Source organism: Chrysochloris asiatica, unplaced genomic scaffold (assembly GCF_000296735.1).
Source record: "Chrysochloris asiatica unplaced genomic scaffold, ChrAsi1.0 scaffold00005, whole genome shotgun sequence".
Classification (NCBI taxonomy): domain Eukaryota; kingdom Metazoa; phylum Chordata; class Mammalia; order Afrosoricida; family Chrysochloridae; genus Chrysochloris; species Chrysochloris asiatica.
In genome coordinates, this window is record NW_006408523.1 from 18,065,326 (window position 1) to 18,078,915 (window position 13,590).

The 13,590-nt window shown below is 42.8% G+C and overlaps 1 protein-coding gene across 1 annotated transcript in view; it reads left to right on the forward strand.

Moving 5' to 3' along the window:
- ABCC4 (ATP-binding cassette, sub-family C (CFTR/MRP), member 4) overlaps window positions 1-13,590 on the forward strand; it is a 357,151-nt gene that overhangs the window by 281,583 nt on the left and 61,978 nt on the right. Inside the window, exon 25 of the mRNA XM_006832001.1 lies at window positions 830-1,021. Within this exon, the coding sequence (XP_006832064.1) occupies window positions 830-1,021 (192 nt within the window). The remainder of the gene's footprint in view (window positions 1-829; window positions 1,022-13,590) is intronic.

The following is a 13,590-nucleotide window of genomic DNA, read 5'->3' on the forward strand; positions in this document are numbered from 1 at the left end:
ATTAGGAGCTCAGGTAGCACTGTAGGCTAAGCACTGGACTGCTAACCAAAGGTCAGTAGTTCAAACCCACTAGGCACTCCTCAGGAGAAAGATGAAGACTTTCTGCTCCCTTAAAGCTTTTCAGCCTTGGGAATGAGTTTGCTGGGAATCAGTTCAGGGTTTTGTTCTGAATGTTAGCTCCTTCTCCTGCTGCTGCATGCTGTGGAGCCATTTCCCACTCACAGCGACCCTGTAGGGGGTTCTGAGATGCTCAGTCTTTATGGGAGCAGAAGGCCTCATCTTTCTTACATGAAGCAACTGGTAGATTTGAACTACTGGCCTTGCGGTTGACAGCCCAACGCATACGCCAACATGCTACCAAAACTACAGCAACTTATATAAAGGGAGAAAAACAATGAAAATGAAATCTTCCCATTAGAAAGTGAGGTTTGATGACCATCCTTTGTACCTGTTGTAAATGGACCTTCTATAGCAAAAGGTAATTATAATGATGAGATGATGAGGGTTTTGTGTGTTTTTTTCCTACTATGCAGTCTTTTTACTTTTTATTCAGATGAGAAAGGTGGTGGGTAAGTTAAAATATTAGCATTCATTTCTCTGATTCTTTTCATTTTAATATGATCTCAAGGGAAGTTAGCACAAGTGAAAGTGTAATAGGGTGATGAACAAGTAAGTCAGTCCTCAAAGTCCTCATCCATCTCCTGCCTCTCTCCTCTGAAGATGTAAGAGCTAAGTTATCTTTAGCCAGCTGTGCTTAGAAGAAAGTTTGATTTACAGTCTCTTGAACTGCACCCATCCCTAACACACACAGATGATACGTCTCTTTCAGATGATTTCCGTAGAAAGGGTGATTGAGTATACAAACCTTGAAAAAGAAGCCCCCTGGGAATGCCAGAAACGCCCTCCACCAGCATGGCCACACGAAGGCACGATCGTCTTTGATAATGTTAACTTCACGTACAGTTTAGATGGACCGCTTGTATTGAAGCACCTGACGGCACTTATAAAGTCAAGAGAAAAGGTTTGTATGAGCCACCTTGCCTCTTGAACGTGTCAGCTAAAGATTGAACGCTACATTAGTTTGTTGGCTTCCTCAGGAGTGTAACGAGGGAACTTTTTTGTCCCTCTGTGGATGTAAATTAGGTCGATGGTATCATAGATAATTCTTGGAAACTGACTATGAAATATGGATATCAACATTTCTTTCCTCTTGTCAGCTCTCTTTTGTCCTGGTTTCCTACGGCATTCATAACAGAAGCAGTTCAAGTAGGTGGCATGAAAGAATAGAAATTGATCGTTTCACAGTTTGAAGGAGTTCTGGTAGCGTAGTGGTTGAGAATCGGACTGCTATTCTCATAGTCAGCAGTTCGAAACTACCAGCTGGTCTGCGGGAGAAAGATGAGGCTTTCTGCTCCCGTGAAGATTTACAGCTTCGGAAACCCTGTACAGGGTCGCTATGTGAACCGACTCCACAGCACATGACAACAGCAGCAGCAGAGGAGGGGTTCTTCCTTGTCTGTAGCCCTGGGCATTCCCTGGCTTCCCTTGTTTTATAGCTGGAGCTCACATGTCTCTTCTCCCAGTGTGTGTGCCTCTCAGTGTTGTCCTTTTTATAAACCACTCTTTAGAAAAGATTAGGTTCAGGACCCACCCTATTCTAGAACAACCTCACTAACGTAACAAAACATGCCTGATTTCTAAACTGCCACATTCACAGATACAGAGCTGTTTGAGAGACGCAGCTCAACTGAGACCATGGTAATGGGTGGGCCCTGGACCACAGAGTTGGCACTAAATCCTCTGCAGGATAAGATATTTGACATCTCTGTGACTGAGTCTTAGAAGTCAGCCCTGACTCTTTTTTAGCTCCTTGTCACTGGCCTTCCAATATCTATTTCCTGTCAATTCTTACTTCTTTCTACTTCCCAAACTCCCCTTTCTCTTCAGGCCACAGTTGTTTTCATGCCTTCCTTCTCTGTCCCTTGGCCTTCCTTGTGCATAGTCTTGCCCTTGTACTTGGCTGTCCATCCTGACCTCCCACTCGCAGCTTTTTATTTCCACCCCTAAAGCGAAGTCCTGGTGTGGCGCTATGGGTTAATGCGTCAGACTGCAAAGGTCGGTGGTTCAGGCTCACCAGCTGCTCCTCGGAAACCCTGTACAGGGTTGTTATGGGTCGGAATCAACTCAATGGCACTCTACAACAACAACAACAACAAAGCACAAACCTGATCCTTGCTTGCATGGCTCCATGCTAGCTCCTGACCTGTCTGAGCTTGCCGCTGGAGCCCTCAGAAGGCCCCAGGCCCACTCCAGCAGAAGCGTGTGCCCAGCCACTAGCTACTAAGAAGCCCGGAACCCATGATGCAATCAACGGTAAGAAATCAGAACCCAAACTGGAGGCAGCAAAGGGACCAGAGACTTGCAAAAGTCAGTCATAGGGCAGAGAATGGTGCACGTGGGAGATAGTGAGAAGTTTGTGAACCGATTCCACCAGCGTCTGAGTCAGCCAGCAGTGTTCCCTCACCATTGGCTTGGTGCTCTTGAAGGGATCAAACCCGAACAGATGAGGAAGTAGGATGCTGTTCGGCTGCCTCCCTTTCCAGCTCTGACTCACACATGCATGCACACCCCCTACACTCAGGGGGCTCCCTTTTTTCCAAAGCCTTGTGTGCTGCTAGCTCCCAGCACAACAGTATTGCCTCTCTGCCTGCGTCCCCCGTCCTCCCTTTGTCTGGCTGTGGAAAGACTACTCATTTGCAGTCCGTTCAAATGTCTCCACTTCTGTGAAGCCCTCTGTTCTTCCACACGATCCTTTATACTCTTTCAAGATAGCATCTGTGGTGTGCTTTGTCATTATGGGACTGTACCTCACACTATTGGGGATGTCTGAAGATCACAGTGCATCTCATATTCACCTTTGTTCTCCAGAAGATGGCCTAGTATGTGGCATACAGTGGCAGCTGAGTGTACGCTGTGAGAGGGAGTAACTTGCAGGTATGAAGAACCAGAAACACACACTCAGACTTAGCCCAGTCAACAACTCATTACCTAGATGTAAGTGTTAAATACTGTTAAGAGCTGCTCTTTTAACATCTGCGTCCGTTATAGGTCCATTCTGTGAACTACAGCAGTAATTTCATGAATGATACCCTTGTGACATGAAAGAATAAATGTACCTCTTAATGCCCAAATGATACCTAGGGAGCAGCTCTAGTAAGTCACTTGGCAAAGGTGGGGCCCTAATTATTTCCACAGGTTCCATGTAAGTCAGAAAGAACACAAGGACTGCTGCATTGGGAAAACATTACCTGCAGCTCTTGATGAAAGTGTCTTCTTTCAAATTCCACCCCTGATAACACTGTCGGAGATCTTTGCTCCCTGGCAGGCAGCGTGTTTACGTTGTGAACATAATCCTGTTAATTTGCATGCGTCTGAAAGTTCCCACAAAGAGCACTACAATATGAAGTCTTTAGGAAGCACTGTTGGAAAACTTGGAAAATGTAGCATCTATTCCCACCCCATCCCCACCCCCACCCCAGATTTGTATTCTTCAATCTTAAAACCCCCAAATCATAGGATTAGCTGAGATTCTTAGATAGTTGAAGGGTAAATTGAATTTGAAGACTGGATTAGAATAGCTACAATAACTTGATTTTTGATTTGTTTCCAGGCCCACTCACAGTATCACATTTCGCTCCATTATGTATTTAGAAATGGTCTTCCAGCAGCATGGCCATGTAATAATTTCACTCTGTGTATATATATCCAAGTTTCATCTTCCCCACACCTGTCATCAGCCCCCATTATTCCAGGACACCCCTTTAGTGTAGGATTTGATTGAGGGGAGGACACAGGAATGTGCCAACACCCCAGAAACGGTGTTTGATTTCCTTTAAATTGTTTCCTCTGCTCTCCAGATTTCTGAAAGTTATAATAAACAGGCGAATGGAATAGGCACTAAACAGGTTTCTAATTCATGGCAGAAAAAGCAAGTAAAAATAAAGAACCTAAATGAGGTAAATACCACTCGAGGCTTCCTGGTTAGAGTCTGAACACCGGCTGCATTTCTCATTTAGATGATTTTGTGGTTGATTTGATCATTTGAGAGAGTACTGGGCCATTTTAAAGCATTTTCTAGCTCTAGAGGTAGATTGATTTTGGTTTGTTTGTTTGTTTTTTTTCTTGCTCAGAGCTATTACTTGGATAATAACATTTTTACAGATGTGTACTAGACCTTGCTATAATGTGCACAAATATTAGTTTCCTACATTTTTTCTTCTTTTTTTCACCATTCTATTTTCTTAGGAGCCCCTCCTTTCCCGCCCAGGTTGTCCCACATCCCTGGCTGCTCAGACATGGCTCCTGGACCGGCAGCTTCCACGTAACTCAGGTGCTGTTCTCAGGACCACCACCCGACCCTCTGGAATCTGGATCCACTTAAAGATTTATATAACATCTGAGTTCTCTAAGTCATCACTCTCCCATAAACAATGTTGGATGACTGAGAGAAACCATAGTTTTTTTTAATCCCCCGCACATTAGGCTCTCTGCCCACAGCAATCTACTGCTGGCTTTAAAGGTGCCCATCCCAGGCTCAGCCCCTCTGGCCCCAGAAATACACCTGAGAGACCCTTTCACCGTGATCTGATCTGATTCGGATCACAAAGTAGCCTCAGTGTCCCAGGCAGGGTACCCAGTCTGTCTCGACTGATCCCAGTTACGCGGTGAGTCATTTAGCTTCAGGATTCTATCGTAGCCCCAGTTGGATGACCACTTCTTACTGATGACAACTGTGTTGTTGTTGTTAAGTGCCATTGAATTGGTTCTGACTCATACAACCCTGTATAGAGTTTCCGAGGAGCAGCTGGTGAGTTTGAACCGCCAACCGTGCGGTTCAAACCAACCTTATGGTCAAATGCTTATTCTACAGCGCCAAATCAGGACTCCATTGTTAAGTGCTGTTGAGGGGGTTCTGACTCATGGTGAGCCTGTATAGGGTTTCCGGTTTGTAGCCACTGGAACTGCAGGTAGCTTCTTTGCTCAGAGATATCTGCTTTCTTGCCCACCCACCACATTCTGTGTATCTGCATCTGACATTATACTTTGAATGCCTAGCAGTAGGATCTGTGGAGTAGGCCAGTTCCTTAGCCTCAGCTCCCACCCCTCCTATGTTGTCGTCATTGTTAAGTGCTGTCAAGTCAGTTCTGACCTTTAGTGACCCTGTATAGGGTTTCCTCTAGTTGGACAGACCACTCACTACTCATCTGGCAGTCTGCTGTACTATGGTGGCTTGTGTGTTACTGTGATGCTGGACACTCTGCCACTGGTATTTTAAGTACCAGCAGGGTTTCCTATGGTGGACATTGTAACAATGGAGCTTCCAGAATAAGAAAACTGAATAGGAAAAATGAGAAGCAGACCACTTCAGAACAGTTAGCTAATGAAAACTTCCTGCATAGCAGTGGAACATTGTGTGACACAGTGTCGGAAGATGAGCCCCTCAGGTTGGAAGGCACTCGAAATACGTACGATTGGTGAAAAATTACCTTATCAAAGTAGAGTTGATCATAATGATGTGAAAAGAGTAGAACTTTCAGGACCTTCATCTGCTGTTGGGGCACCACTCAAAATGAGAAGCAGCAGCTACAAACATCCATGAATTGGAACTTGGAATGTATGAAATATGAATCTAGGAAAATTAGAAGTTATGAAAAACGTAACAGCATTCATAAAGATTGATATCCTAAGCATTTAGTGAGCTGAAGTGGACTGGTATTGGCCATTTTGAAATGAACGATCATATGGTTTATTGTGCTGGAAATAATAAATTGAAGAGGTGTGATATCATATTAACTGTCATAAAGAACATTTCAACATCTGTGTTGAAGTTTAGTGTCATCTGAGATAGAATAATATACATGGAAGACCAGTTAATGCCACTGTCCAAATTTAAGCACCAACCACCAAAGCCAGTGATGATAAAATTGAAGAATGTTAAGAACTTCTTCAGTCTGAAAGTGACCAAATATGCAGTCAGGATGCATTTATAGCTACTGGTGATTGGAATGTGATGGTGGCCTTGGTGACAGAAATAATGTTGGAGATCACATGATAGAATTTTAGAATACCAATGACTTATTTATCACAAATGTCTGTTTTTAAACAACACAATACATATGGACCTCACGAGATGGAATACCTAGTATTCAAATCAACTACATCTGTGGGACGAGAACGTGGAAAAGCTCCATATTATCAGCCAAAGCCAGTCTAGGGCAAGATTGGAACAGACCATCAATTGCTCATATGCAAGTTCAGGCTAAAGCTGAAGAGAACAAGTCCATGAGAGCCAAAACATGACCTGGAATATATCCCACCTGCATTTGGAGACTATTTCAAGAAAATATTTGCTGCATTAGACACTAATGGCCAAAGACCAGAAGAGTTATGGGATGACATAAAGAATATCATACAAGGAAAAAGGAAAAGGTCATTAAAAAGACAGGAGAAAAAGAAAAGACCAAAATGGATGTCAGAAGAGACTCTGAAGCTTGCTCTTGAGCATAGAGAAGCTAAAGCGAATGAAAGAGCTGAGGTAATAGAGCTAAACACAATTTCAAAGGGCAGCTTGAGCATACAAAGTCAACTATTATAATGAAATGTACAGAGACCTGGAATTAGAAAAATAAAAGGGAAAAGCACACTCAGCATAAGAATATGCTGAAAGAATTGAAGAAAACTCTTCAAGCCTCGGGTTGTAATATTAAAGGGTTTTATGGGCAAAAAATTAAATGATGTAGAAACCATCAAAAGAAGATGGGATACAAAGAGTTGCTGTGCCAAAATGAATTGGTTGATGCTCAACTATTTCAAGAGATGGTGTATGACCAAGATGTTGTTGTTATGTGCCGTGGAGTCAGTTCCGACTCCTCGAGACCCTGTACAGGGTTTCTGAGGCTGTAAATCTTTACGGGAGCAGAACGCCTCATCTTTCTCCTAGCATATGGCAATATTGAAGGAAGCCGTCTAAACTGCACTGAAGGCATTAGGGGACAAAAAGGCTTTAGGATTAGACTGATTACCACAAACTGATTACCACAAACTGTTTCCACAAACTGATGCAGTAATGAAAGTGGTCACTTGTCTATGCCAAGCAATTTGGAGAACAAGTACCTGTCCAAGTGATTGGAAGAGATTCATTATTTGTGCCCATTCCAAAGAAAGGTACATAATGGAATGAGGAAATCATCAAACAGAATCATTAATATCACATGCAAGTAAATGTTTGCTAAAGATAATACAGAAATGGTTATATCAATATATTGATAACTGCCAGAAATTCAAGTGGATTCAGATAGATCTTGGTTGAAAGCAGAGAATTCCAGAAAGATATTTTACTTGTATTTATTGACTATGCAAAAGCATTCAACTATGTGGATCATAACAAACTATGGATAACACTTCAAAGAATGGGTATTCAAGAACACTTAGTTACACTCATGAGGAGTCAAGAGGCAGTTGTTAGAACAGAACAAGGGGACACGGAATGTTTTCAAATCAGGAAAGGTGTGCATCAGGGTTGTATACTTTCACTATTCTTATTCAGTCTATATACAGAGCAAATAATCCACGAAGCTGGGTTATTTGAAGAAGAATGTGACATCAAAATTGGAGGAAGACTCATTTAACAACCTGTGATATACAGATGAGACACAACCTTGCTTGCTGGAGAAGAGAATTTAAAAATTCTTAGTGAATTTTACAGCCTTCAGTATGGATTGTACCTCAGTACAAAGAAAACAAAAATCCTCACAACTGTACCAATAAATAACATGATGACATAAGGAAAAAAGAGTGAAGTTGCCAAAGATTTCATATTATTTGAATCATCACTCATGGAAACAGCAGTCAGGAAATCACATGATATATTGCATTAGGCAAATTGGCTGCAAAAGACCTCTTTAAAATATTAGAGAGTAAAAATGTCACTTTGAGGACTAAGGTGTGCCTGACCCAAGCATGGTATTTTCAATCACCTCATATGAATGTGAAAGCTGTACAGTGAATAAGAAAGACTGTAGAAGAATTTTGCATTTCACTTAAGGTCCTAGAGAATATTGAAATTACTGTGGACTGCCAGAAGAACCAACAAATCTATCTTTGAAAAAGTACAGCCAGAATGCTCCTTAGAAACCAGGACGTCAAGAATTTGACTCTTGTTCTTTGAACCTGTTCATCAGGAGGGACCAGTCCCTGGAGAAGTGTCTCATGCTGGGTAAAGTGGAGGGTCAATCAAAAAGAGGAAGCCCCCCCAATGAGATGGGTTGACACAGTCAATGACAGCAGCAATGGGCTCAAACGTAACACTTGTGACAATGGCACAGGAGCCGGTGGTGTTTCGTTGTATTGTGCTTAGGGTCACTCTAAGTCAGAACTGAGTCAGCTACACCTAGCAACACCAAGCTGGACAGAGGGAATAGGTGTGAGGCCGTCAAGATGGATTGTCAGCTCTTGTCACTGCTGTCACCACGTAGGGAGCTAGTCAGCAGAGTGAACCAAGGGCAGACAGAGCTGAGTGTGAGTCTCATGCTGCCCCTTACGGTCTCTGTGACCTCAGTCACGTTAGTTAGTGCTGTGGGCTGGGTGCCGAGCTGCTAACCTCAAGGTCAGTGTTTCAACCTTACCAGCCGCTCCGTGGAAGGGAGGTGAGGCTGTCCGCTGCCACACGGATTTCCAGAAAACACTGTATCCAGTTGGTGTGAGTCGAAATCAGCTAGATGACAGTGGGTTGCCTCTCGAGAAGGAGCTCGGTGTTAGGCTGGTAGCCACAATGTCATTGGTTCAAACCCACCAGCTGCTACAGGCAGAAAGGTGAGACCGTCTGTTTCCATAAACATCTATAGCCTTGGATCCCCGGTGAAGCAGTTCTACTGTGTCCTACAAGGTGGCTGTGAATTGAAATCAATTCAGTGGCAGCAGGTTTGGTGCTTTGGAAAGGTCAGCAGTTCAAATCCACCAGCTGCTCTTCAGAAACCCTATACATGGTCGCTATGAATTGGAACCAACTTGAAGGCACTCAACAACAATGTAGTTGTGTGGACTCCTGGTGTGGAACTGTAGCATCAGCATGGGACTTTGAACTATAATGTCAGCAGTTCAAACCCACCAGCTGCTCCTCAGAAAACTTATACATGGTTGCTATGAGTCGGAACCTACTCGAAGACATTTAACAACAACAAAGTTGTTTTAAGAGTCCTAGGGTGGTGCTGTGGGATAAGCACTGGACTGCAAACTGCAAGGTCAGTGGTTCAAAACCATCACCACTCCTCAGAAACCCTATACAGTTGCTACAAGTCAGAACTGACTCGACACTTCACAACAACTAGTTGTTAAAAGGAGTCCTGTTGTCGCTGTGCAAACTGCAAGGTCAGTGGTTCAAAACCATCACCACTCCTCAGAAACCCTATACAGTTGCTACAAGTCAGAACTGACTCGACACTTCACAACAACTAGTTGTTAAAAGGAGTCCTGTTGTCGCTGTGGGATAGACTGCTAACCTCAAAGTCAGTGGTTCAAGCCCACCAGCTGCTTCTTGGGAGAAAGCTGGGGCTGTCTGCTCCTGTAAAGATTCAGAGTCTTGGTAACCTTATATGGAGTCTCTGTGGATACGGAGTCTCTGTGTGTCAGGGTTGACTTGATGACATGGGCTGGAGGAGTCTAGTTGTTGTCTAGTGCATTTGGACATGTAAGAAGCACCTAACACAGACACCAACATAAAGTAAATACTTTGTCATTCTCATAGGATGGAAGATGAATTTAAATGACTTTATCTGTTTATGCTGCATGAACTGCTGTCTGCCGCATGAGAACTGGGAAATGTGCATTTGCGGTTGCGTTTATGGCTGTAGGGTTCATCAGCCATCTCTGTTTTTTCTGGCTGGCTTACCTTACCTTCAACACTTGGTAATAGATTTTCTATCAATTTCTCAAGTCTGACTTGAATTCCACAACTCTCCATGGAATGTCAATCTGTCACACAACACCCTGGGCCAAACACTGGTGATTCCAACTATACCTCCAATCTAGTAGAAGAAACAAAGCTGTACTTAAATGGCTATGACATGAGACAAAGTGAGGTCAGTACAAGAACTACACAATTTGTGTAGATGTTTAGGGAAAGGGTATGATGTTCATTCGGGGTGGGGAAGTCCAAATGAGGGGACAGATGGAGAATTTTCAACGATAGGCATTTGGACGCATTAGTGACATGTGGTTAGGACTTTGTTCAATGTATATGCAAAGCATTCCAGGACCTACGTAGGCATTGCACATTCAAGCGATGCTTGACTTAGTGTGAATGAAAAGTTAGAGGCACCTGAAGGATGTGTCAGGCGCATTAGTGAATGTTCTAGAGCTGCTATAACAAAGTAACACAAACCTGGTGTTTTAAAACATCAAATTCACTCCCTCATAGATCTGGAGACCTCCACAGTCTGAGCTCAAGAGGTCGGCAGGGCCATGCTCCTGGCTCACGGGGAAAACTCTTTGCTTTTTCAGCTTCTGGTAGCTCCAGATGTCCCTTGGCTTATTTATGGCTGAGTCTCTCCAATCACTGTGTCTGCCTTCAGATCACATTCCCCTCCTCTCTCTGTGTGTCTCTGTGCTTCTTAAAAAGACAAATCCAACATTAGATTTAGGGGCTATGTGCATAATACAAGCTTATCTTCTCATCTCAAAATACTTAATTTAAAGAAAAGAATACAAAACAAAACACTTTTCCCAAGTAAGGTAGAATATGAACATATCCAGGCAATGTCTGCCCAACTGCAAATGCATGCGTGGTCCCAACCCCGTGTAGTCTGTTATATTAAAAATCAATGTGACGGTTCGTATTAACAAACTGGCACTACTTTGCATCGTACATCACAAGATAATTAATGAATTATTATGGTGAAGATGTTTTAGTATATTTCAAAGTGCTTCTTGAATCTTTTTTAGGTGTAGAAAAGTACACTATGCACTAAGACAAACATTTCACTAACTGAAGGTGGATACGAACCATGTCTAATTGTCCCAGCTAATGGACAGATTTGATCTCAAGATAGATTTCGAAATGGAACTCCTTCAGAATCTGGGATTCACACTACTCGAATCACATCGTGTTGCTATTTCACAGAACGTATTGTGGGCATTGAATGAAGCATGACTGTATTTAACAACCTCCTATGAAAATGTTCTTACCTGTTTCTCAGCAATTCCACATCTATGAATTTATCTTCAGGAAATAATTAAGGCTGTTTGCAGAGATTTCGTTTCAAGGATATTTGACACCGTGTGTTTTATAATAGCATAATATTGGAGACAGCCTAAATACCCGTCGACAGTAGATTTGATCAACAAATCATCATATACAGGGGGCTTCAAAAAGTTCATGGAAATATAAAATGAAAAGGTGTGTTTTTGTTTTTTCTATGAACCTTTTGAAGTCCCCTCATACTGTTACATCATGTGGCCATTAGAAATAATTTTACAAAATGTAAAGTGAACACAGATTTACAACAGTGTATTCGTATTAAACCCATTTAGTTTAAGTATGAGTTTGTAACTTTAATAATGCATGTATAAATAAACATTTACATAAGGCGCTGTGGTGTAGTGTAGTGGTTACGAATCGGGCTGAGAACCTCAGGGTCAGCAGTTTGAAACTACCAGCTGTTCCGGAGGAGAAAGATGAGGCTTTCTGCTCCCGTAAAGATTTACAGCCTCGGAAACCCTGTACAGGGTCACTATGAGTCAGAACCGACACCACGGCACATAACAATAGCAACAACATACATTTACACACATAAGCGCTCACCCCACATGCACAAAGAATGATGGGATGGTGGCTGCTTTCAAATTCATTTACACAATTTATAATTCATAAAAGATTGTGTCTGTAAAAGACATACTGCCTTGTATTCAGGTAGTGTCTGCAGGGATTAAAATGAAGGGACTGGGTCATGAACTCAGGCCGAAGTAGTGTCTTCAAGACTTGGGGCCAGGCTACCGTTTAGAGCCTGTGAGTTAGGTGATTGAAACAGGGAAGTCAAAAGCAGCAGCTGTTTTGAGTGGGGGCATTAGACATAGATCATGTTGAATTAGAGGCTAAAAATCTAAACCCACTGTCACTGAGTCCATTCCAACTCAGACTGACCTTGTGTGTAAGGGTTCTGAGGCTGCAAGTCTCTACCAGGAGTGTGCAAAGCCTCGTCTTTCTCCTGAGAAGCAGCTGGTGGGCTTGAACTGCAGACTTTGAGATTACCAATCCCCTATTTACCATACAGTGCCCCCAGGTCTCCCTAGAGAAGAGACAGCCAGGTCCAAATGACGAGTATATTGGTGTGGTCTTCAGTGTGACAAAAACAGGGACAATTCCAAAGCAACAACTCATAACGACTCATAGTGACCCTGTATTGGGTTTCCGAGGAGGCTCTGGGGAGCTTGAACCGCCAACCTTGCCATTCAAAGCAACATTGCAGTCCAATGCATTAACCCACAGCACCACACCAGGACTCTTTGGTGTTAGGGAAGTAAAATCACTGCCTTGCTGCTACTCTCACAAGCAATAGTAGTGCCCAGGAGCCAATGATACTGGAGGAGGAAGTTCAAGGTGCATTGAACGAATTGGCAAAGAACAAGGCACCAGGAATGGATGGAATACAAAATGAAATCTTTCAAGAAAGTGAGGCGGCACAGGAGGCACTCACTCATCTCTGCCAAGAAATTTGGAAAACAACTATCTGGCTGACTGATTGGAAGAGATGTGTATTTGTGCCCATTCCAAAGAGAGGTGACCCAACGGAATGTGGAAATCATCGGACAATCTCTTTGCTATCCCATGCGAGGGAAGTTTTACTAAAGGTAATACAGAAATGGCTACAATCTTACATTGACTGAGAATTTCCAGAGGTTCAAGCTGGATTCAGAAGAGGCTGTGGAATGAAGGATATCATTGCTGATGTCCTATGGATCTTGGCTGAAAGCAGAGAATATCAGAAAGATGTCTATCTGTGCTTTATTGACTATGCAGAGGCTTTCGATTGTGTGGACCATGACAAGCTATGGACAACATTGCGAAGTATGAGTATTCCGGAACACTTAATCGTGCTCATGAGGAATCTGTACCTGGACCAAGAGGCAGTTGTTCGAACAGAGCGTGGGAACACTAAATGGTTTAAAATTAAGAAAGGTGTGCAACAAGGTTGTGTTCTTTCTGCATACTTACTCAACCTGTATGCTGAGTAAGTAATCTGAGAAGCTGGGTTCTATGAAGAGAAACATGGCATCAGGATTTGAAGAAGACTCATTAACAACCTGCAATATGCAGATGATACAACCTTGCTTCCTGAAAGTGAAGAGGACTTGAAACATTTACTAATGAAGATCAAAGAGCACAGTCTTCACTATGGATTACCTCTCAATGTAACGAAAAGAAAAATCCACCATTGGACCAATAAACATTCTTATCAATGGAGAAAAGATTGAAGTTGTCAAGGATTTCATTCTTTTTGGACCAACTATCAACACTCATGGAAGCAGCAGTCAAGA